The 23,978-nt window shown below is 36.1% G+C and overlaps 1 protein-coding gene across 1 annotated transcript in view; it reads left to right on the top strand.

The window, feature by feature from the left end:
* FSTL5 (follistatin like 5) overlaps positions 1–23,978 on the top strand; it is a 328,503-nt gene that overhangs the window by 168,250 nt on the left and 136,275 nt on the right. The window contains exons 5-6 of the mRNA XM_086747425.1: positions 3,465–3,661; positions 18,174–18,294. Coding sequence (XP_086603551.1) covers positions 3,465–3,661; positions 18,174–18,294 — 318 coding nt within the window. The remainder of the gene's footprint in view (positions 1–3,464; positions 3,662–18,173; positions 18,295–23,978) is intronic.

The raw sequence follows: 23,978 nt of genomic DNA, 5'->3' as shown, positions 1-23,978 counted from the left end.
AAAGGCAATCATGGCAGTGAGATAAGAGGATGATTTGTTAATGAAACTGTACTATATTGACTAGCAATGTCTCCTTGTTGCCTTGTGATCCTTTTATCTGTCAGTTGCACCCATCAATCATGTTTGTCCTTATGTTCAAGTCTATAGGGTATAAAGGTATAAGGTATAAAGACGACTACTTTGAATTATGCATAAAATGAAAATGTTTTAATGTAATATAGCTGTGTAAACATGTTTTATCACAACTGTAATTAGCTTACTTCATAAACTGAAGCCTAACACCAGCCTAAAATCTGTTGTTGGAATCCATAGTAAGATTTAAAAGGTGAATGTTGGATCAAAATATGATAATTCTATTAAAACAGATTACTTTGAATGTAATGAAAACTACAGCAGTAATAGGAGGAAAGTGGAAGTAGACTTTGGGTAGAAGTGCTATACAGTGTTGAGACTCTTCTTGACAAGTATAAGTTACCTGCACTTAGGCAAGTATATTTACTATAAGTAGCAGACAATACTTTTCTCCCTGTTCTCTCTTTTTTTTATTTGCTGCAATTAAGAAAATAAAAAATTAAAAATCACTTTTTTCTTCTCAACAATTTCTTAACTAGTGTTTGCAAGTGACAGCTACTTTTACTTATGTACTTACTTTTATTTATATTATCTAATCATATAACCTAGTTTTTGTCACAATCATTAAGGTTTGATATTCTCAATCAGTATGATAAGGCAGGGGATCAGGAAAGGTAACCATTCATCATGTGCAGCCTGTGTACCCTGTGTCTAGCCAGACCCTTGAACATCTATGATCCTCCCAGGATTTATCAAATGGACACATTTTTACACTGCGTGTGAGGAAGAATAATTCAGGTTATTTTTGCATTACTTGGTGTGATCTCTAATTAACAATCATCAAAAAAACCCTGAACTCTGACAGGGGGGGACAACTAAAGCCAAAGCATTTATTTGCAGTGGGGTTTTTTTTGTAAGTTAATTTTAAGATACCGTAGAATACTGCCAATGAGCTTAATTGCCTGAGTGTTGTCCTCCCCCCCTTATATGCAAACCATGTGCTCATGTGTAATGACTTTAACATCCTTTTCAGATTAAGAGGTAGGGGAGTACTACTTCCATACTACAGAGGACTGTGGCACAGTGTGGTTGCAGGGAGTATGAAGCTACTGTTGATAAAGGTGTCTTTTATATGGGTCAGACTAACCTATTTAGATAAGTGGGAAACAAAATAACATCTGTTTTGAACTACAAATTATGGCCAACAGAGATTTTTCACAAAGCTATGAGTGGTATTATCATTATGAGGACTAGCTTTCCAGCAAGTTACTGAAGCACTAAAAGAATCAGTCTGGGCTCTATTGAACATAAAAACCGCACACTAGAAGCTAATGGATTGTCATGGCTGGGACTGTAATTTGGTCAGGTTGATCTGTAGAGTGAGCAGGAACACACTGAGAGCAAATTACAGGTATTATCTTACAGATGCGGTACAAACAACCCTGTAAAGGGGATAGGCTTTAACACTATTGTTGAATATAAAATAATCATCTGGTGAAGATGGGTTGTAGAGAATGAAATTGCTTGTGAACTGTTATTCACCTTATTCGCAGTTGGTTTTCAACAGACTGCCATTATGATGAATGTTTCAGTATCTATAAAAAAGCTACTTTTTGGATAATTAAATAACATTGTATTTCCTTAATTCTATTTTCATTAATATTAAAGAGGCATTAATATTTTCTATTAGTAATTAATATAGCATATTGATATATTTTAGCTACTTTTGAGGTTAAAAATATTTCCAAAGCGTATCACAAGAGCAGGCAAATTAAAACCTGAAAAGTTACCTTGGTCTAGAACATTTGTAACAGGTTTTAGCAATGTGTTCTCAGGAAATTGTGTTCTTTTATTGATGAGCTAATATAAACCATGTATACACTAATGCAATGTAATTCAAGTAGTTTGTTTTGACACTGATTTTGTGGTAGCTTTACTAGAGGGAGAGTGTGACTGAAAATTTAACAGCCTTCTATTATTAACTTATGAATGAAGTTTTTCTACAAGTAGTCATCTAACTTTTAGCAATACCAATCTCTCAGATAGCTTTGATACTAGGCAACATTTCTGTTGTATATTAAAAAGAATGGTATAAATGCTTTTGTCTTTTGGAAAAATAGTTTATAAACGTGTAATATATATGTGCTCTTACATGACTAGTATGGTAGTTTCAGAAGTTTGTGCTATGCAATGGGAAGTGTACAAAAAAGAAATGCTGTAGAAAATATATTGTCTGTATTCTTTCTTTTCTCTCTGAATAGATATTGCAAGAGAATACATTAGTTTATGATTCCTTAAGCTTTAGATCTGAATTGAATGTCTAACGTGCATTAAAATGTCTTTATTGGACTGTGATTGAACTTCCAGTAAAAATTTTTTACTTAGATGGCTTTGAGTTAAAAGTAGAAAAATCAGCTAATCATTACAATGACTTCATGATCATGTGACATATAACTTTTTTTTTCCTCCAAGTTTACACTGCGTTGTGTAATCTCTTACGTGGAAATCTTTGTGCAACCTATGCAAAAGTTGTCCATATTTAATAAATAGCTTCTAATATTCTAATCATTATTAACATAATTACTGTCTTTGTAGAGATGAGAAGCTATATTCAATTCTTAATCAGTCATTAAAGTGTGAGGCATTGTCCCGTGCCTCAAGGAGGAAAAAAAAAAAAAAATCAGTGTGACTTTTTTATTAATTTTCCATTTATTTTTCTAACTCAGACCTGTAGCAACTCATCAAAGATACTGTGACAAATCCAATATTTAACAGATATTACTAAGAAATAAACTGCTTTACTTACGTTGCATATCTCTAAGCTAGAAATATCTCTTTGCAGTTTTAGAATTGCAGAATTAGAACTGTTTGATCAAAAATCTGGGTAAAATCTGGACATAGTAGCTAGATCTGAGCAGTATAGTATCCAAGAAATAGGATTTATCTTCCCCATCCCCCCGCCAGGAGTATAGGTAAAATGGTGTTAGACTTCAGCTGCACCAGAGTAAAATCAAACTGTCTCTCTCTGAGGATACCACAGCCAGCAAAGTTATCTAGGGGAGACAAAGATGATACTTCTTTTCCTGGGACGCTCTTTTGGAGTTCACCCAAATGAATTAGAGTATGTTAAAGTCAAGTACTCTCTTCCCTCCCTACTACCTAGAGCCTGCATCCAGTGCAATATTTTTTTTTTTCTTAGTCTGAAGGCCAGACAAGAAAATTGTGTGGATCAAACTATACAGAACAAATCCCTTACCCCATAAAGCAACCTTATTGATAATGTTATAAGAAGTTAATACTCTCTGCTTTTACAATTTTTTTTTAAACTACTTTTAAACTGTCGACAAGAAATCAAATTCTAAATAATCTTGTGTTATGTATTTTCTTTTCAGGTGATAAATGCAAACCCACTGAATACACCAAAGTGAAAAATACATTACTGGATTTACAAAATCGGAGATATCTTGCACAATCAAAAGATAAAACTGTTTATGAGAAAATGGCTTTAAAGAAACTTCTTGTAGATCAAATGTTTAATTATTTTGATTCAGACAACAATGGACTTGTGGACACTAATGAATTATCTCAGGTAAGGTTTAGATTTTGTTTCTGTTAGCACAGAAGCTATTCAGTTTTCTTTGTCGGGACTTACATACGTGGAATATTATGTCTTAGGATGCTTTCACTTTAGAAAATATATGAGTCTCAGAGGTGGAAAACTTAATCCAAGAACTTTGGAAAAGCTGAATTATTCAGAAATTCTGCAGTGATTATCCAGAAATTTGAATACAGTGATTTGGGTTGTACCTTAGGGGGTTAGAACATTATAGGTTGCCTTGAGTTATTTCATTATTCACACTGTGATATTGTAAAGTACAACTGTATAGATGTATTTTAGAAGTTGAAAACAATTAAGTGGTATTTTAAATAACTTCTGTTTAGTATTAAATTTATTATATGTATATAAAATATATAGAATATATAATGTATAAAAGAGATATTGCATTATACAAGTTAGGGCTAGAGAAGTACAGAAATAATCTTGGAAAGTGAGCTCCAAGGTAGTCTCTAAATACCAAGCTTTAACTAATTACAGATCTAAACCAATAATTGTTGTGCCAGTAGGCATGACAGCACTAGTTTTAATCTACCTAGAAATGTTAACTCTATTAAAGTGTGTTGTTCTGGCAAATGTACTGTGATTTACTAGATAATGTTTAATGTTACTAGTCCATGTTTGAGAAACTTAATCATGGCTGAGCTATATTAATATGCTTAATATTAGGCAGCCACTTAAAAATTCAAGAAAGGTAAGATTTGTTAGATGCCAATGTTCATTGTTATCTTACGTTTTAAGTTGCATGGTAGAGTTAAGAAATATCTACAAGTGAATATATAATACCTAAGGTGTTAGGGTGGAGTGATTGTTTCCAGTTAACTTCTAAAGTTTTTTGTGGCAATTTCCAGGATCAGAGGCTACATACAAATATAGGTATAATTTAAAATAATAATAAATTACTTGTTTCAAAAAACCCAGTTAAAAATATTATTTTTCTATACTTTATAAGGTTGAGTTTTCCTGCTGTTTTTTAGACTTCTTCAGAACTTCAACTTTCAAGAGAATTTGATGCGTGTATGTATCCTGTGGTTTAAGCCAATGAATGTTTTCTTGTTCTTCTCGAACATAAAAATTTGATAAATCAAGATTGTTTTGCAAGGTGACTCTTGCTGTCTTCTGCCCTTAGTGTATATGATACCCATCAGTATTTCTAAAAATTGAAATTGTTGTAGTAGGAGAAAAGAAACAAAAAGACCTTGTCTTGAATACACTATCTAGAAGGTTTTGATTCATAATGTGAGAGGTACCAGCTACTGAAGGAATGCTGGGCCCATTAACTTTATTGAGAATGCGGTTATTGAGGGGGAAGTGGAGGGGGCGGGTGGTGATAGAAGAATGTTGGAAAGGTCTTTGAATTTCCCCAGGGCTGAATGGGAGACATTACTGTACTCTTAAAAATGTTCTTAGGAGAATTTTTCTCAGTTGTGCTCGCAATATAGCCCAGATTTTGATATCTGCAGACCTATCATCAATAGTAGTGCCTGTCTGTATTTTAAATTTAATCATATTAAGGGAATATAAAAAGTAACATTTGTTGTAGAAAACAGCAAGGACTCCTGAAGTTAATTTGTATTCACATGAATATTGAACTTCCACTTTTAGTATATCTTAAACTTTACATCTCCTCAAGTTTGCTATGCAATGGGTGCATTCAGGCTCTCTGATTGCATTTTATTATCTCATAGATGTCCATGTAGTCATCCCACCTAATGTAAAATTGCAATGAATCAGTTGGAAATTGGAGATGGTGACAGCAACACTCCAATTTTTATTGATGTATTTTGGATCAGAAGTAATACGGTCATTTTATTTATACCTTGATGTAAGAGAAACAAATATTCCTCTCCAGAAAAAGCAAAAATAGTCCTTTTTATTAAAAAGCTATTTCAAATAGTGAGACAGTTTTGAAAGATTATATCAAGTATTATAACAATGTTGTGGTTTTGTTAAGTGAGGGGGGGCCTAAGGTGGTAGCTTCTGTAGGAAACTGCTAGAAGTCGCTCCCCTTTGTTCAGTGGACTCGGCCGGGCCTAGAGCAGACCTGCTGCTGGCCAAGGCCAAGCCGATTGGTAGCAGAATGTGATAACGTATTTAAGAAGGGGAAAACAGAAAAAAAAAAAAGGAGAAGATGTGAAGAAGCTGAGCAGGGGCAGAGGCACAGAGGGGGAGGCACGAGCCTCATGGGCCTTGCAGGCCTCACCCTCTGGCCTCTTGCCAGGCGGCTGACTGGGCCCAACTCGGCCCGGCCCGGCTGCAGGAAGCGGAGAGGAGATGAGCTGGATGATGTGAAGAAATTCTGAGAGGCGTCTGCCAGCCTGTTGTGAAGAACTTTTCTTGTGAGAGAAACAGCTGCAGACGCCAAGGTCAGTTCAGAAGGAGGGGGAGGAGTAATGCGGCTCCTGGCCAAGATTCCCCTGCAGCCTGTGGTGACGACCATGGTGGAGCAGGTTGTCCCCCTGCAGCCCATGGAGGTCCACGGAGGAGCAGAGATCCACCTGCAGCCCGTGGAGGACCCCGTACTGGGGGAGGTGGATGCCTGAAGGAGGCTGTGGCCCATGGAGGGCCCACTGGGACAGCTGTTCTGGAGAGACTGAACTCCGTGGAAGAGATGACCCACGCTGGAGCAGTTTCACAAAGAACTGTGGCATATGGGTGGGACCCCACAATGGAGCAGGGGAGGAATGTGAGGAGTTCTTCCCCCGACCATGAAGCAGCAGCGTAAAACAACGTGTGATGAACTGACCGCAACCCCCATTCCCTCTTCCCCCCTGTGCTGCCCGGAGGTGGGGGGGGAAGGTAGTAGAGATAATGTTAAGCTTGGGAAGAGGGAGGAGTGGAGGGAGGTTTTCTTGTTCCCTGTCTCATTACCCTGCTGGTTTCAGTAATAAATGAATAGTTTTCCCCAAGTCGAGTCTGTTTTGCCCGTGACGGTAACTTTAAGGATTTTCTCCCTGTCCTTATCTCAAACCTCGAGCCGTTTTTCTTATATTATCTCTTGCTATTTTCTCGGAGGGTGGGGGGAGTGAGATAGAGACTGCGTAGTCTGGTCCCAATCGGGGCTGAACTAGGACAAACAATAAATTAAAAATTGGCAGACTGTTGGTTTTTTTTTTGTTTTATTTTAACAACTCTGATTTCTGAGTGTAATTTTTTTTCATGATTTTTGACATTTTACTCTCATACAGAATTACATTTTAAAAATATTTTTAACTCCGTTAGTGTAAATGTTAGACAAGATAGTCTGCAATGAAGATAGAAAAGTGGTGGGATTATGTAACTCCCTGCAGAACTTCCCCCCCCCCCCCCATATAAATTCTTCTCTAACTTGACTGCTTTCACTGCTGGCCCTAAATAATTTAATGTTCTAGTTTCAGATCCTATATTGGCAAGTCAGATGTGGCTTGGTTTTGAAAGGACTTACTGATGAAGTTAACCCTTTAGACTACTCTCTTTTGAGAGGTCACTTACTAATCAGAAAGAATATCTACCCTTCCAAAAGGGCGGGCTATGAAATGGGCACAATTTTCATGATCTTCATCACCTCTGGTCTAACATAAATGCAATGTATCTACAAGATTTGTAGTAAAGTAGCGTGGTTCCTTGAAGGGTTTGTTTTGTTTTGTTTTTAAAGCACTTTGAAAGAACTTAAATGAATCCAGAATAAGGAAGGTAGTTAATTCTTCTGGTTAGCTACAAATATTCAGTTGTTAGCCAACTCACTTGTTTATCTATTGTCTTTTATCTTATGCTAAAACAAACTGCATTTTAATACCAAGTTATAAATGGAATGTCAGTGTTTCTATCACTGTAGACTGCTTGATTACTCTATGTTGTTTTCACTCTGTGGAAGAGAAGAAACATCAGAAGTGTTATGAGGAGGCATAGGAATAAAACGTGTTTTTTCCAGTGATGAATGCAGTTATTCCTGTACAGTGAAATTGCCATTTTATAAACAGTAAGTCTTTTCTAGTTGCCATCAGTGAAAGATACATAAGCTCTAAGAATACTTCATCTTGCTCGACAGTGAAATTCAAGTTCCTTCTATGTCTGAAAGTGAAATAACCTATACTTGATTAGACTTGATTAGACTTAGAGCTGCTTTCCTTCTATTTATTTCTTATATTAGTGAGCTAAGAAAGCAAAATTTTATAAAAAAAGGGAAGTGACATAGTCTGAAAGCAAGCTGGATTTATAATAATAATAAATTTTCCTCTTCCTTTCGTGCTTTTTAAAGATCTGTTTTCTGGAGTCAAAGAAGTATTTAGCATCCCTATTATGAATTAATATCTGTAATTTCAAATACCTGGATATATATCTGTTACTTACTAGGTTAGCATAGGACAAATGAAAAGGCATTTCATTTTTATAAAAACTCATCCTTACTTCTGCATTTTATTTAGATGTTTTCTCAGTGTCATTTAATTCCAGTTAGTGAGACCAAACAAAAACAATTAAGAAACAGCCAAATGAAACACTCTCAGGAAACTGTACGAAGTTCATAATTGTTTCAAGGAGTGTTAAGTGAAAGTTATGGGAACTACTGTAAGATTAACTATGCCATTTTTACATACCAGTTTAATATACTTCAGTTACAGGTGACGTCAGAAATACAGATTTCTCATGAAGTGTAGCGGACCTTTGACTAGTGTTAGATATCCATGTGTGTTTGTAGATAAATACAGAAGGCTGGGGGCTGGGTGTGTGTATGTGTATGCAGCATCTTTACATAAAGCATCAATTCAGGAGTTCTAATGGAAAATGTACTAAGAAAAAACCCCAAATTTTAAGTAGGAAATTAAGTACTATTGTCTTTATGGCTATGTGTAGGTAAGTGTACTTATCTGTAACTCTCAGGAATATGCCATACTTTAGAAGAATACAACCAATGTAGACGACTAGAGCTGTATGCTAACCAAGCATGGTTAGCTTGGTTACTATATATTATCGTTAAAAAAAAAAATGTAATCCCAAGGAATTACACATTTTATTGGTTTGTTTAATACAGCATTAGTTGCTGCTAAATATATAGGTAAGATGACATTTTAATTAGTTTCTTCCTGTTTGTTCATTAAGGTTTGTTTTTTTCCTCAGATTTACTTCACAGTCAGTTATATTTGCTAACAAACTGTTGCTTGTTTGTGAATTGAGAACAGATGTTTTTCTTTTTTTATGCGATGACTTGGCCTGAATTATGTCCATTATTATCTTTTTCTTCAAGATAAAGATTCCTAAACTGTATTCCTGATGTTGTGTTACTGAGATCTGAAAGAAAAAAAAAACAAATAATTTAACATATTCACATTTTATTTCTATATTAATTATAATGCTATTGCACTTTATGCCAGGTGATACTTCATGACACTTGTTTGTACAGCTGCAGTTAATGTAAATTGCATCTTTTCTGTTGGCATGGGTTTCTCAAACTCTGATCAAAATACTTGGTGAAGCCCTGGCCTTTACATTTTTATCTTTGACTTTTGATTATGCATCTTGTCAAGTGTATTACTGTGTGTTATTTGGAGGACTTGGAATTGAGAGAAGAGATAATAAACCTGTCTCCTCTTTTTGAATTTTTAATCAACTTAGTGTTTTCTACATGTGGTATAGGCAGAAGCATATTTTGCCTGTTAAGCTATAGTTCTATTTATTTTCTACTTATTAATTAAGGATACCTTATTATTTAGATTGTATTTTCTTTTTTTACTATCGCTAATCTAAGAAAAATTGAATATCCATTATATTCAGCTCTAGATTCAAAGTAAAATTAAGAATCCTACATGAAACTTTAAAATTGAGGAACAGAAAAGACGACTTTTAGGGATTAGTAGTGGCATATAGCTTACAAACACTATGATCATAGTACTAAACCCTAACATCTTGATCTGTGTTTCCTGCCTTTGCTTTTATCAAGTAGAAGTACTTCTCATTATTTTCTTGTGTAATGCATGATTCAGTTACCTGGATTCGAGCTTAGTTGTTTAGCTACTGGAATGGTATGTAAGAAAAAAATACATATACCTGGGTAGATAGCTTGAAGTCATGTGACCTACAAGGTCCTGCACATGGATTGAGGCAATCCCAAGCACAAATACAGGCTGGGAGGAGAATGGATTGAGAGGAGGAGGAGAAGGGTTTGAGGCTGTTAGTGGACAAGAAGCTCAACATGAGCTGGCAATGTGCCCTTGCAGCCCAGAAAGCCAGCTGCATCCTGGGCTGCATATAAAGGAGCGTGACCAGCAGGTTGAAGGAGGTGATTCTGCCCATCTACTCTGCTCTTGTGAGACCTCACCTGGAGTACTGCATCCAGCTCTGGAGCCCCCAGGATAAAAAGGATGCAGACTTGTTGGAGAGGGTATGGAGAAGGGCCACAAAGATGATCAGAGAGCTGGAGCACCCCTCCTATGAGGACAGACCGAGAGAGTTGGGGCTGCTCAGCCTGGAGAAGAGGAGGCTCCAGGGAGACCTTACAGTGATCTTCCAGTACCTCAAGGGGGCCTACAGGAAAGACGGGGAGAAACTTTTTGTCAGGGCCTGTTGTGATAGGACAAGGGGTAATGGTTTTAAGATAGAGGGAGGTAGATTCAGATTAGATATTAGGAAAAAAAAATTTACAGTGAGGGTGGTGAAACACTGGAACAGGTTGCCCAGAGAGGTGGTAGATGCCCTGGCAACATTCAAGGCCAGGTTGGATGAGGCTCTGAGCAACCTGATCTAGTTGGAGATGTCCCTGCTCCTTGCAGTGGGGTTGGACTGGATGACCTTTAAAGGTCCCTTCCAACCCAAGCTATTCTATGATTCTGTCTTTTCTTCAGTCCATATGGAGCATTTATGATCCTCAGAGTTGTATAAGCATTGCAAAATCTGTTACAGCTAGGAATTTCTCAGTTTCTATTTAGGAACATAGTCCATGCCTAAAGTCTGAGCGGAAATGTTTTTAAGCAACAGAACCTTAGGCACCAGATTGTGTGGGCAGAACGTACTGACTGGCTAATGCAAAATATAGAAGAAACAGTTTCTGAAGCTGGGGTTACCTAGGATGTCCCTTTCTCTAGCCAGTGACGTTATGGTTATGCCAAACAGTTATGCTGCTTCAGTTGTTCTTCTCTGACCAAGTGATTCTTAAATTCTGTCCTGTGAAATAGTATCCTTTGAAACACAGTGACAGGCTGTGAAGAAAGCTGGACCCAGCTTCCATTTTCTAGGTCAGTCCAAGGGCTGGTGCTAACTGAAAGTGGACTTGAAGTATAATGGTGCAGGATTTTGTTTGTACTTATGTCAACGTTGTTTTCTGTTGGTTAGCTGCAAAGCCACAGGCTTAGGATGTTGGTAGTTCTGGGTCTAATTCTGAGGTGCAGAATTTTACCCATGTCATCTATGTGGTGCTAATACCTGTTCTGGTCCTGTACTCTGGGCTAGACATCTACAGCTTCAGCATTATACTTGCAGACATCTAAGGACACGTTTACATCTTCTGACTTAGATTAGGTCTTCCCCCTGCTAAGTGTAGAAGTGGAAAGACAGGGAAGGATGACTTTCATTGGAGTAGTTTGCAGAGAGAAACTGAGCAATGTGACTCAATTGGTATGGGACAGTATTGAGATAATACCCTTAACTGACACTGAGTCCATGCTTTTACATGCCGCTCCATGTGGGTTTACCAGTTCAGACCTCTGTTTTCTCAGGGATCTTCTGTGTGCAGAAGTCCCGTATCTTTACTGACTCTACCTCAAATTCCTGAAGGTAACGCCCTACAATAGACACCAGCTGAAGGATGGTGTTGCTGCCCTACAGAACATGCCGGTAAACTGTATGGAGGATACTGATTTAACTGGGTCAATGGAACTTAAAGGCAGGAACAATTTACTAACTTATTTACCAATTTATTATTAATTTGATTTCATAAGTTATCAATTATTTTAATTTACACAAATTTATACTTCTGTGGAAAATGGTGAAACAAGGTAATTGAAACTCCTCGTGCAGTCAGAATTAATTTGGAGCACAATTGCCACAGTGTTTAGTGTTTGATCTAGATGAAGCACTGAGTAATACTGTTGTGATTTTAGGAAGATGAACAAACATTAACTGAAACACCATAGTTTCTGTACAGGAAGTTTTTATTTGTAGTTGTATTTCTGGAGCATTTTTTGGGGGGAAGTACATAGAGACTATCAATCACAAGCAAGCAAAAAAACATTGACAAAATTTTTGGTAAGGTGGACTAATAAAGGAAATGCTGTATTATGTGTGATCTAATTTCATAACATCTGTCGTAGTTCAGCCCCGATCGGGACCAGACTACGCAGTCTCTATCTCACTCCCCCCACCCTCCGAGAGAATAGGGGGAGATAATATAAGGAAAAATGGCTCGAGGTGTGAGATAAGGACAGGGAGAAATCCTTAAAGTTACTGTCACGGGCAAAACAGACTCGACTTGGGGAAAACTATTCATTTATTACTACAAACAGCAGGAGAATGAGACAGGGAACAAGATAACCTCCATCCACCCCTCCCTCTTCCCAAGCTTAACATTATCTCTACTACCTTCCCCTCCTGAGTGGCACAGGGGGGAAGAGGGAATGGGGGTTGCGGTCAGTTCATCATATGTTGTGTCGCACTGCTGCTTCATGGTTGGGGGAAGAACTCCACACATTCCTCCCCTGCTCCATTGTGGGGTCCCACCCATACGCCACAGTCCTTCATGGAACTGCTCTGGCGTGGGTCATCTCTTCCACGGGGCGCAGTCCCTCCAGAACGGCTGTCCCAGCAGGCCCTCCATGGGCCACAGCCTCCTTCAGGCATCCACCTCCCCCAGTACGGGGTCCTCCACGGGCTCCAAGTGGATCTCTGCTCCTCCGTGGACCTCCATGGGCTGCAGGGGGACAACCTGCTCCACCATGGTCGTCACCACAGGCTGCAGGGGAATCTTGGCCAGGAGCCGCATTACTCCTCCCCGTCTTTCTGAACTGAATTTGGCGTCTGCAGCCATTCCTCACAACAGGCTGGTAGATGTCTCTCAGGATCCTTTTTACATCTCATTCACTTCTCATCTCCTCTCCACTTCTTGCAGCTGGGCCAGACCGATTCGGGCCCAGTCGGCCGCCTGGCGAGAGGCCAGAGGGTGAGGCCTGCAAGGCCCATGAGGCCTGCGCCTCCCCCTCTGCGCCTCTGTCCCCGCTCATCTCCTTCACATCTCTCCTCTCTTTTTTTTTCTGTTTTCCCCTTCTTAAATAGGCTATCGCAGAGGCGTTATCACGGAACATTCTGCTACCAATCGGCTCGGCCTCGGCCAGCAGCAGGTCCACCCTAGGCCCAGACGAGTCCACTGAACAAAGGGGAGCGACTTCTAGCAGTTTCCTACAGAAGCTACCACCTTAGGCCCCCCCTCACTAAACAAAACCACAACAAGGCTTTTATTTGTGGCTGTCAGAAATCAAATTGAAAGGAATGAAACAATCTATTCTGATATGTAGTTTGTCATTTTTATTCACATTAACTTTCCCAGTCTCCTAAAATTTGGAGTAGTACTGACTAAATTCTTGATGGATTTTGAATTTAGCTCATAGTTTGCTGTTTCATGAGGAAATAAAGAATGGTGTGTGCTATATCTTTAAAAAATACAGTATTTACCAAATATGACAAATCCCTCCTTGATGTTTAAAAAAGCATGGAACCGTTCAAGGCCAGGCTGGATGGGGCTCTGAGCAACCTGATCTAGTCAGGGATGTCCCTGCTTCTTGCAGGGGGGTTGGACTAGATGACCTTTGAAGGTCCCTTCCAACCCTAACCATTCTATGATTCTACGATTTAGTTCTCAAGGATAAGGTTCATAGTTTAGAAAAGCCATATTTAATTTGAAAATTTAGATAAGTTTTTCTAAGTTTTCAGTATTCATGATGTTTCACAATGAGCTATAAACACAGCGGTAATTTTGCTTTGTGTCTTACCTTTTACATGTTCATGATATGAAAAGTAAATAATTCACTGTCTTTATGAAAATGTAAAGTAAAATTTGTTAACATAAATATTTGTGAACATTCTCTGCTATGAATTTTCAACTCAGAAATCTGAAATCAAATAATCCTATCTATGACTTTTATGGCACAATCATAACATTGTGCAAATTCTCCTAATCATACTTTATAGTAAGAATTTTGTTTCTAGTATGTGACTCATTTAAAATTTTGCCTGTTTTGTATCATGCCTCCTTTACTAATTACTGTCTGTTTAGTTTAATCAAGGAATAGACAGGCTGGGTTTAAAGAATTGGCTCCAGAATAATTTTCCTTGAATTTTACTCTTCTTTCCTCCATGAATAGAAATTAATAGAATTTAAAACTTAAGGCACACTATTAAGTCATCAATAATACACAAGTTAGATTAGATAATAGTTTATTGTAGACATGGAATTTTATTCTATTTGTCCTAAACTTTTAATTAAAAAAAAAAATGTAGTATCTTGCTTTTGGCTGAAGCAATAAAGGTCTACCAGCAAGTGTGCAGTCTTGATTTGAAAACACCAAAGAGACCTTACGAGTTCCAAGATTCAAGGTTAATTATTCTTGTAGCTTTTCTTTTTTTTTTTTTTTTGTTTCAGAGATGGTGTTCAGTTTTCCTGTCTTATTAACTTCTGTTTGCTAAATTGAAGCATCTATATTTTTTTTCCCCCTGTGAAAGTACCTGTGGAATGTGATATGATCAATTCTGTCTCCTTTAAAAAAAAACCAAAAAACCACAAACCACAAAACAAAACAAAACAAAAAACAAAAAAAAAGAAACCCCAAAACACCTCAAACAAATCCAAAAAACCTCACAAAACCAAAACCACCCAAACCTATAAAGATTGACTTTTCTCAGTTCTTTTAATGTAAAGTGTCTTCAGCAGGCTTCTGATTACTTTTATGGATCCTTTCTAACTTAAAAAGTTCCCTTCTAGTTTCTCAATACTAAATTTTAACATGTGCAAGTCAAAACTGAATATTATGTTTCAGTATCAATCCCACCATTGCCTTTCTACCTCCAGTTACCTTGTTACACTTCAAAAGATCATACTGCTTGCTTAGGCTACGGAATGACCCTGGAATTTATGAGACTTCCTTATCCACAGCAAATCCTGCCTCTTTTTCAGGTAGAATGCTTTCTAGGTCCGATATATCCTCATTAGGGTATGGTCTCAGTTCTTATTTTCAGATGAATGACTCTACATTTGACTCTATGAAAACATGAATCCTTTTCCTGAAAACATCCAACCATGTGATCCATTTTGTTCCATATGCTGCCCTGTCCTTCTTCTCATTATTATCCCTCAACAGTATATACTAGCTGCCAATTTTCTATTTATATTTATTTTTAAATTATGGAAAAAAATTGACACCCTAGACTTTCAAAATCTCACTGGATTGTTTCAGCCATTGATGATTCCTTAGTGACATCTACTTTCTCAGATTTTGCGGTTACTGACATTATTATTCCTGCAGTATATGCATTGTAATGCATTGTATTATTTTTCTCTTTTAATGGTGAAGGGTATGAAATTAAAATTATGTACAAGAAGCTATTATGTTTAGCAAGCTGCCTTTGTAAATTCAATCACTTACATAAGTAAAAGAAAATGAAAAATGGCATTGGCTGACAGGTTGTATTTCCTAGAATATGGTGTTAAAACATCATGTCGTGACAGCATGTAAAAATACAAAAAATATTCAGAGTCTTTATTTGTGAATTCCACTGTTCATTTCTCAAACCAATACTGACAATTTTTCTTGCCCAATTTGAATATTTGTGCTATGTCGTTACATTCCCAGTGGAATTTCACTGATATGTAAAGATCTGTTAAAAGGTAATATCAACAAGAAAGAGTTGTCCTCAGCCAGTGAGTTAGGGACTCTTGTGAACAGACAAGCTTAATCCTGATGATTTTAAAACACTTAATGCTAACATAAGTTGCTAAACTACTTTTCTGTTGCCTAATGTCTTGGTAAGTAGTCAGCTTTTCTTTGCTAGAGTCTTACATAGGCTGTAACTTCATATCACAGTCAATCTGATCTAACTGCAGGCTGCTACACAAACAGGTAATTTTTCAAAATCCAAATCCTTACACCCTAATACCGCTTCAGAGTTGTATCTCTTGTGATAGATTATTAAATCTCGACCCCTTCAAGAGAAAAAAAAAACAACCAACCAACCAAAATCTCCACAAAGATTAATTTTGCTTTTGATCAGAGAGTTGATCTGATACACAGATCACATTGCAGAGTCAGGAGATGGCTAGATCCAGCACAAGAGAATTCCTATTGGGTGAAAATTGGAACAGCTTTTAGAAGCAAATCACAGATAATCATGATTAGTTATCACATGAAATCATGTGATGTCCATTCTGTACCTTCTAAAATCTGTCATCGTGGACGTTTCTGGAGAGTTTATCAAAACTAAGTGACTTTTCCAAAGAACTCCAAAGTATATTGCCAGCATAAAGAAGTCTCTGTATAAACAAACATTGAATATTGTATCTGTAATCAAAATTATGGGTTTACTGAAGATTAAAATTAAATAATTGCCAGGAAAATAAATCATACCTGTCCATAGCATCATACTTGGAAATATCTTAATCATTATTGCTATTTTTTTAAATTTATTTTAAATAAAATTGACCAAGTATAGATAAAAAGCATCATAAGACAGATTTCGACTCAAAGAATTGAAGATGAGAACACCAATATGCAACTAAAAATGTTGTACTATAGTGGCAGGTGTTGATGGACTTTAATAAAGTTTTTGTTGCACCACCTTAGATATAAAGATTAATCCTTTGTACAATCGAAGCTAGTGGGAGCAAGTATTTTAAACTATTTCAGGCCACCTTTTATGAAAAACAAGCAAAGGAACAATGCTTTTCACCCTAAATGTTCCTTTTTCATGAACCAGCTGTGATTTTAAGTACATTTCATGGCCTTGAAATCTCAGAATTTTATTCTAAAGTGAAGTTTTCAATACACATTGTTATATCTTTAGTACTATTTGCGTAACTACAATGGGCTTAGAGTTACTCGTTTTTCCCAGGCTACATTTTTGTCCTTTATGTGCAAACTGTAAGATCTATACAGTTTCATTTTTTAATTAATTCAATTTAATATGAACTTAATAAACAGGCTTTTAAAGTATAAGAAGTAGCTAACACAAATATTCAGTCTTTAATTAATAGTAGCTAAAGCTGTTTTTGTGGTGATTTTTCTTCTCTTTGTGAATGGTTTTCATAATTTCTAATGTAATAACAAGGTTATTATCTACTATAATGCTTTTATATTGATATATATAAGATTACTTCTGATAGCATAAAAAGTTTGTGTGCTTTTTCTCTGCTCTAGGGCTCTTTTTATTCTCTCTTATTTGTTTAGAATTTTCCTATTTATATGAACAATAACTGAATGCACTCCTTTCTATTCCTGCTGATTCCTTTGCAGACCAACTGAAACACAGAAGTCTCTATATTCCTGTTTTTTCAGAAGCTACCATATGATAATACAAATGTAATGGGTTTGCAGTTATTTTGGGAGACAGGTAGAGGCTAGGAAGAGTAATTATTTACAAAGGAATTAACTGTAGTTATTTTTTTTCTTGTGTGCCTGGTACAAAACTTTAAACTGTCCAACATTGAAACAAGGAGTTGCATTAGATTTGGTTCTTTCAGTTATGTGATAATGTTTTTAATGGACCATGTAAAATGAAGATTCTGAATATTGTTATCAATATCTCTAAATTTCCTTGGATGGAATTGAGGTAGATATATACAACATATACAGACTAAATCAAAATGGTGTGCAAATTAGAGAACATTTATCTGGAAGAAGGTCAATGGAGTTAAAATCTAATAGCTATTAATTATGGTCTATTTACAAAGTGTATCTGCCCCCCTTGAGAAACAGGAGCCTTTTCAGGTCAGCTACTTTTGTTAATAGGTCTTTGGGAAGATAATAGGCTTGTCAAAAGCCTGTAAGAAGTTGATACAATTGCTAGGATAATAGGAGATTATTTTAGTTATTTTTAAAAATGTCCAAATTTGGTTTTTTTTGTGGTTAGGAATTAGACTGAGAGAAAAAAAAGACATTACGTCATGTGTACTTGGGAAATTATCTCAAGTATATTTGAATGTTTCTTAATCACTATTCCTATACACGTGAAGTAAAATTAGCTTTAACATTCACAGTGTCTTTATAGTGCTTCTGTCTATCCCTAATATATATATTCTCTATATATTCTTAAAACTTTTGTGTAATCTTAGTGAATCTGTCCTAAGGGTATTAACTTTTAAAACTGCAATAAATAATTACAAAGTAACTGGAAATCTCTGACTTTACACAGTTGCAGTTCATTGCCCCACAGCAACCTTAAAATGATCTATTAAATGATTATTAGAAACAATTAATTATACCAGAGAACTTTTAAGAGCTCAAATGTAATTTCATGGTTATAATTTTCTTGTCAGGTAATAAAACGAGATGAGCCTGGCAAGGATCTATCTGACTGCTCTCTGTTCGATTTGCTGAAATACGATGATTATAATAGTGACAAGCACCTAGCTCTGGAAGAATTCTATAGAGCTTTTCGTAAGTACAAAGATTAGCCTATTCTTCATTCCGTTTTCTTTTCTCTCTTGCTTTGTTTTTCTAAAATGGTATTTTTAAAATCTTGATACATCCTGATGCTATACTTAAACAATGAGTACAATTTAATAGTCGTGATATAGTAGAGAACTTCTTACCAGAGATCAATGAGATCCATTGGTGTCTACATTTCTGAGGAATTTTGGTAATGGAGAATTCAGAGATAATCTTTCTTAATGCCAACATGCACTGATAAGTCTGTGTTGTGCACAAGTGGGAAGTAGTGTGATCAAGACATAATCAATAGAACCGAAAAAGCTATAACACTTTCCCACACCTTGTATTTATGAGTGCTGATAAGACCATTTCTGACAAACCTAGCAACAAATGTGCCACTTCTATTAGGTGCCTTATGTCTTCACAGGACTCGGAGTGAGATATAGATTTGTGGTGTAGTTTTGCCAGATATTTATTCTCTGAATGCCAAAGGTGGCTGGGACAAATGTATACATTGACCATGGTCAACATGGTAGTGAGTAGCAGAAAGAAGAAAGATGTTGAGATGATGAGTAATATGGTGTGTTACACGCAGTAGAAGATACATCCATATATTTTGTTATATCTAGATCTGAACTGATTATTTTCACTGTTACCTACCTAAAATCTAAGACTGAATCTTGAAATCTGACTTTGATTTCTGTAGTTGTTGCTCTGCATTCAGCAACCTGGGAGCAGATAAAGTTTGTACTCTAGCTCTTCCTATAATTATAGTTTGATTATGCATTGACTGGTCCATTAATGTATCTTCATTTTGAGTCATTACGCCTGTTGCTTTAGTCTTCTTGTACTTTATCTTTGGACATCTGACAACTCTCAGTCACTTTAGATGATGTCAAATAAAAAAAGATCTGCAACTACTTACAGAGTTTAAAACTAAAAAGTAATGAACGGATATTAGGAAAAAAATGACTGTATGGAAAGCAATAAGAATAAACATAAAATTAATCATCAGGAAAGACTGCCTGAAAGTTTCCTGGTTTTGCCTATTGAATTCTATTTTTATTTCCCTGAAAGTCTTTCAGAAAGTGTGATTTAAAGTGTGATTTTGTGATACTGCTTAGCCAAACAAATAGCTTACTTCTCAAAGAGAAAAAACAAACCTTGATCCTCCTTCCTAACATTATCTGACTACCTTTCTTGCAGTGGCCTGACACTCGTGGTCTCTCCTCTGAGTCACTTACTAAATCAGCAGAAAAATGTTCACTTTCCACATCCCACTCCCAATCCAACACAGTTGGGTGTCCTGAGTTGAATAAATGAAGGGTCAGACCGTACCTCATGCAAAAGAAGTGAGATTACAGCCAAGAGACAAGGGGGGAGAGGGAGAGAATGGGAGCTGTTAGGACTTTGTGGCAGTGAAATAAATTATTCATCTGTACCAGCAAGACACTAGGAAATACCTTGTATATATAAATACTGTGTATTAATGGAAGCATAATGTTGTTCTTCTGGCTAAGACTTTGATGTGCCTCTGAGGGACTATTTTACATTGTTGTAAAACCTCAGAGATGACGGTAGCTTTTTGTTGTATATTTGTAATGGACTTTTTAATAATGAAGATCATTTTCATGTGGTATGTTAAACATTGCCTTTAGTGTGAATGCTAGTGGAAACCTTAGATTACAGGAAGTTAGGAAGTATTTAGGTTTCTTTGTTGCAATACTATAGTAGAGAAGACCCTGTTTAAAACTGCAAAGATGTCTTGGAAGATGATTTCTAGAGTAAGATTCAAACTTCTATGTAGGATTTTTTGACAAACTGTCTACATATTTATTGTATTGTTTAAAGATGAAACCTAAAACAAAGGTACTAGTTCATTGTACATTATGTGCCCAACAGGCTGAAGGAATATGATATACCATTACTCTCTGCAATTAAGGCAAAATAAATGCTTTTGAAATAAATTTGCAGATTAACTCTAGTTCCATTGCATTTGGTCTCAAGAGAGTTTGAATTCAGACATTCTGACCTATGTCAATAGCATTAACAACAATTACATAATGCTTTAAAAGTATATGAAGCAAAGCAAAACTAGAACAGATTAAATGATAGCCACCTGGTCATTCGGCTACTGCTCTTATGGCTAAACAAGCTGACACCAAGCTCTCCACACAAGCCAAGCCAACCCCAGGCAAAGTGAATGTGAAAGCCCCAGTCCAGAGGCCTCCGTTGTTTGCTTAAAGGAAAGCCTGTGACCTGTTACTAGTAATGGCAAGTCTGAATTTACCAGGGTACTGAGAATTAATATAGACAGGGAACCAGTAGGGAAATATATGTTAATGTCACACCTTCCACATACCATTCCATACAGAAGTCACGTCCTCATTTAAGCATCAACCTACAATAGAATTAAACATTTTAATTTTCTTCAGTAAAGTGAAATAGAAATGTTGAAAATATTTATTCCACACAGAAATATTTTTTTTCAGAATTTTCTTTAAGTATTTCATAATTTCCGTTTTGCATTCCAAAGTTATAATTATATTTTATTGTAATTATATAATGTAATTTTGAAATTATCATTTTGTACAGTATGCGAAAGATTATTTTTCACCACCTTGAACACTTTCAAACATGTAGAAATAATCAAAAACAGAATAGGAAGGATTTTTTAAAAAAATACTTTTCATAACTATGTAAAATATTTAAATATGAATGCATATCTGTGGGATTAATTGTCAGTACTGTTTCATTAGCATTTGCAGGTAGGAATTTTTTCCATTGGTATACTTAATTAGAAATTTGGCTGTCATCTAAAGACTGTAAATTCAGAATCAAACATAACTATAGACTGTAATGCTTTATGAAGAGTTTCCTACATAACAGCAATTCTATTTTTTCTCTCGTGGTACAAAATAAACTACCTTAAGGGCAAAGATTAATCATTGCCTGCTTTAAAGGTATTAACATGCACATAAATATATAGCTATATACATAGACAAATAAAGGCTTGCTTGTATTCTGTGAATTACTTCTGACAATCTCATTTTATCTAACAAAATGAGTTCAAAATAAACAGGACAACCAAATTTTAATTAACTGTGTGCAGTGGAATAAAAATCCCTTTCCCCCTTCAGAAGGTCAGATTCTGAGGCAGTAACAAAGAAAATACTTGAAAGGATGCTGTCTGTCTTGGAAGTTGGTGCAAAGTCCAGGTTCACAAAATATTACAAGCAGATAAAGATGCTTACTAGCTTCTGTAGTGTTTTACACACTGTCAAGACTGAGGTGGTTTTCTGGGTATTGGCTGTTTTTTCTCCTACTGTGAAGGGAGTTTTTTGGTGCTATAGCATATCTACTAGATATCTGTCTACTAGATGCCGTAACAGTTTAACTAGATCAGTAGTGTATGCAGGGGCCTACAAGAAAGATGGGGAGAAGCTGTTCAGTAGGGCCTGTTGTGATAGAACAAGGGGTAATGGGTTTAAATTAGAAGGAGGTAGGTTTAGATTAGATATTAGAAAAAAATTTTTTACAATGAGAGTTGTAGAGCACTGGAACAGGTTACCCAGAGAGGTGGTGGATGCCCCATCCCTGGAATCGTTCAAGGCCAGGCTGGATGAGGCTCTGAGCAACCTGATCTAGTCAGGGATGTCCCTGCTTCTTGCAGGGGGGTTGGACTAGATGACCGTTGAAGGTCCCTTCCAACTCTAACTATTCTATGATTCTATGATTCTGTGAGAGGAGCGTGAAAAAATTATTTCTAGTAATATAAGAAGATTAAGCAGAAAGTTTAGATCTAGCTAGGTTTTGGGAGCTTGGGACTGAAGGAATCAGCTGTTTTGGTCCTCTACTGCTTCAACTACATCATGTAAAATTCTATCTCAAAAGTAATCCAGCTCTGTCTTAGCGTTTTGCTTTGCTTTTTTTTTTGTTTTCCTTCCCCAGCCAGCCCCAAGCTAAAGGATTTTCTATCAGTGTATGGTTTTTTAGACAAAGTAAAATATATTTAACTTTTCTGAAGGGGTGGCTGAAAGTCTGAGATGATGGAGACAAACAAAAGAGTTAGAAAGGGGGAATACAGGCTCTTGAAAGCTTTATCTTCTATAAACTAAAACTCAACTGATGTGCTTCCTTTATTTTTCAAGTATTTGCTTTGTGTAATGTCTCCTATGGTATCAAGATAATTCTGTTCGCTGTAAATTCTGTCTCTTTTTGTTTGTCTTCTAGTGCTTTTTTTCTAAAATAGTTTTATATGTTTTCCTCCTTTAAAGTACCATCTAAAATGAAATTTCAAAGCAGGTAGTTCAGGTGGCCTTCATGGTGGGTTGCAAAACCTCAAGGCATACCACAAGCAAGTAAATGGTGATATATTATTCTGTTTGATCACTCTGCAGATGTTTATGTCAGCACTTCCCTTTGTGATTGCAGTAGTAAGAATGATGCTAACTTAGACATTTATACATAGAACTGATTGAATACAATGAATACAAATAACAAGTTTATTGTAAATAATAGAACTACATGCTCTATGCAACAATCGTCATCCTGCATAAAATGAAGAAAAAAGAAATAGTAATGCCTTTCAGAATTGTTTTCTATTGTTAGTGTAGAACTATTTTTGATGTTATCTTATCCGCAAAAAAGGGGCCATGGAAGGCCTTCACACTGAGGAAGTAAGTTTAAAAATTACCACTAGATGTACAAGAAATTGTCAGAAAGAATTGGCTATCCAAAACAAAATATGGCCTAATTTTATAGTCCCTTTTTCTATTAGTAATGCTTTATATGGAACTACTTATATTTTCAGGTACTATTCAACACTATTAACAATATCTAATCTGTTGTGCAGTTGTTATTCAGGATCATGTATATTGTTACTGTACATACTATTTTTTAATACATTTAAAAGTACCTTTAGTTTTGAAATGCCACTAAAGTCACAGATATCAAATATGGATTTCAAACACTCCTTACTGCTGAGGTATTTGTATGAACGATATATAAACCTACAGCAACAGCAGCTATTACAGACTTTTATCTTGGCTGAAATTACAAAACTGTCCTTGGGCTTAGCTTTTAGGAGAGGCCAGTATCTAATATGATTATGAATCTCAGTGCTTTATTGATTCTTGGCTTGTGGAAAGGCAAGCAGCAAGAACTCTCGATAAGTACAGGGCTTGTTATTGTCGCATGTGCTTAGTTATAAGATTCTCTCAGTCCTCAGAAATTATTCGAAAACATCACTGATTTTGTTATGATAGCTTTACTTTTATTTTAATTTGTCAAATGCAATTATTACAGGCACATGTTCTAAAATCCTTTTTTGTAATGTGTCTTTATTTGCAGAGCAAAATATACCAGAATTGAACAACAACAAAATATACAAATAAACTCTATACCGAATTATTAATTGAAATAAATGAGACTTCCCATTGGCTTCTATAAGTTACCCTCGAGGCCATAAAGCCTAACTCAAAAAATACTTATTGAATTTATACTTCCAATGATTTCAGTATGAGGTCACAAATATTGTATTTAATATGGAATCTGCTTCAGAGCTTTATAACTATAATGAGTCTTCAGTATTAAAACAGGTTAACAAATAGTAAAGGAAAGATATTCTGAAGGAGAAAGAGGTATTATTCTGTCTCCTGCTGCCATTAATTCCTTTTCAGCAACAAGTA

The sequence above is a fragment of the Chlamydotis macqueenii genome, chromosome 4, assembly GCF_036417535.1.
Source record: "Chlamydotis macqueenii isolate bChlMac1 chromosome 4, bChlMac1.mat, whole genome shotgun sequence".
NCBI classification, from domain to species: domain Eukaryota; kingdom Metazoa; phylum Chordata; class Aves; order Otidiformes; family Otididae; genus Chlamydotis; species Chlamydotis macqueenii.
Note: the sequence above shows the minus strand (reverse complement) of the source record. Positions and strands in the feature narration are given on the sequence as shown.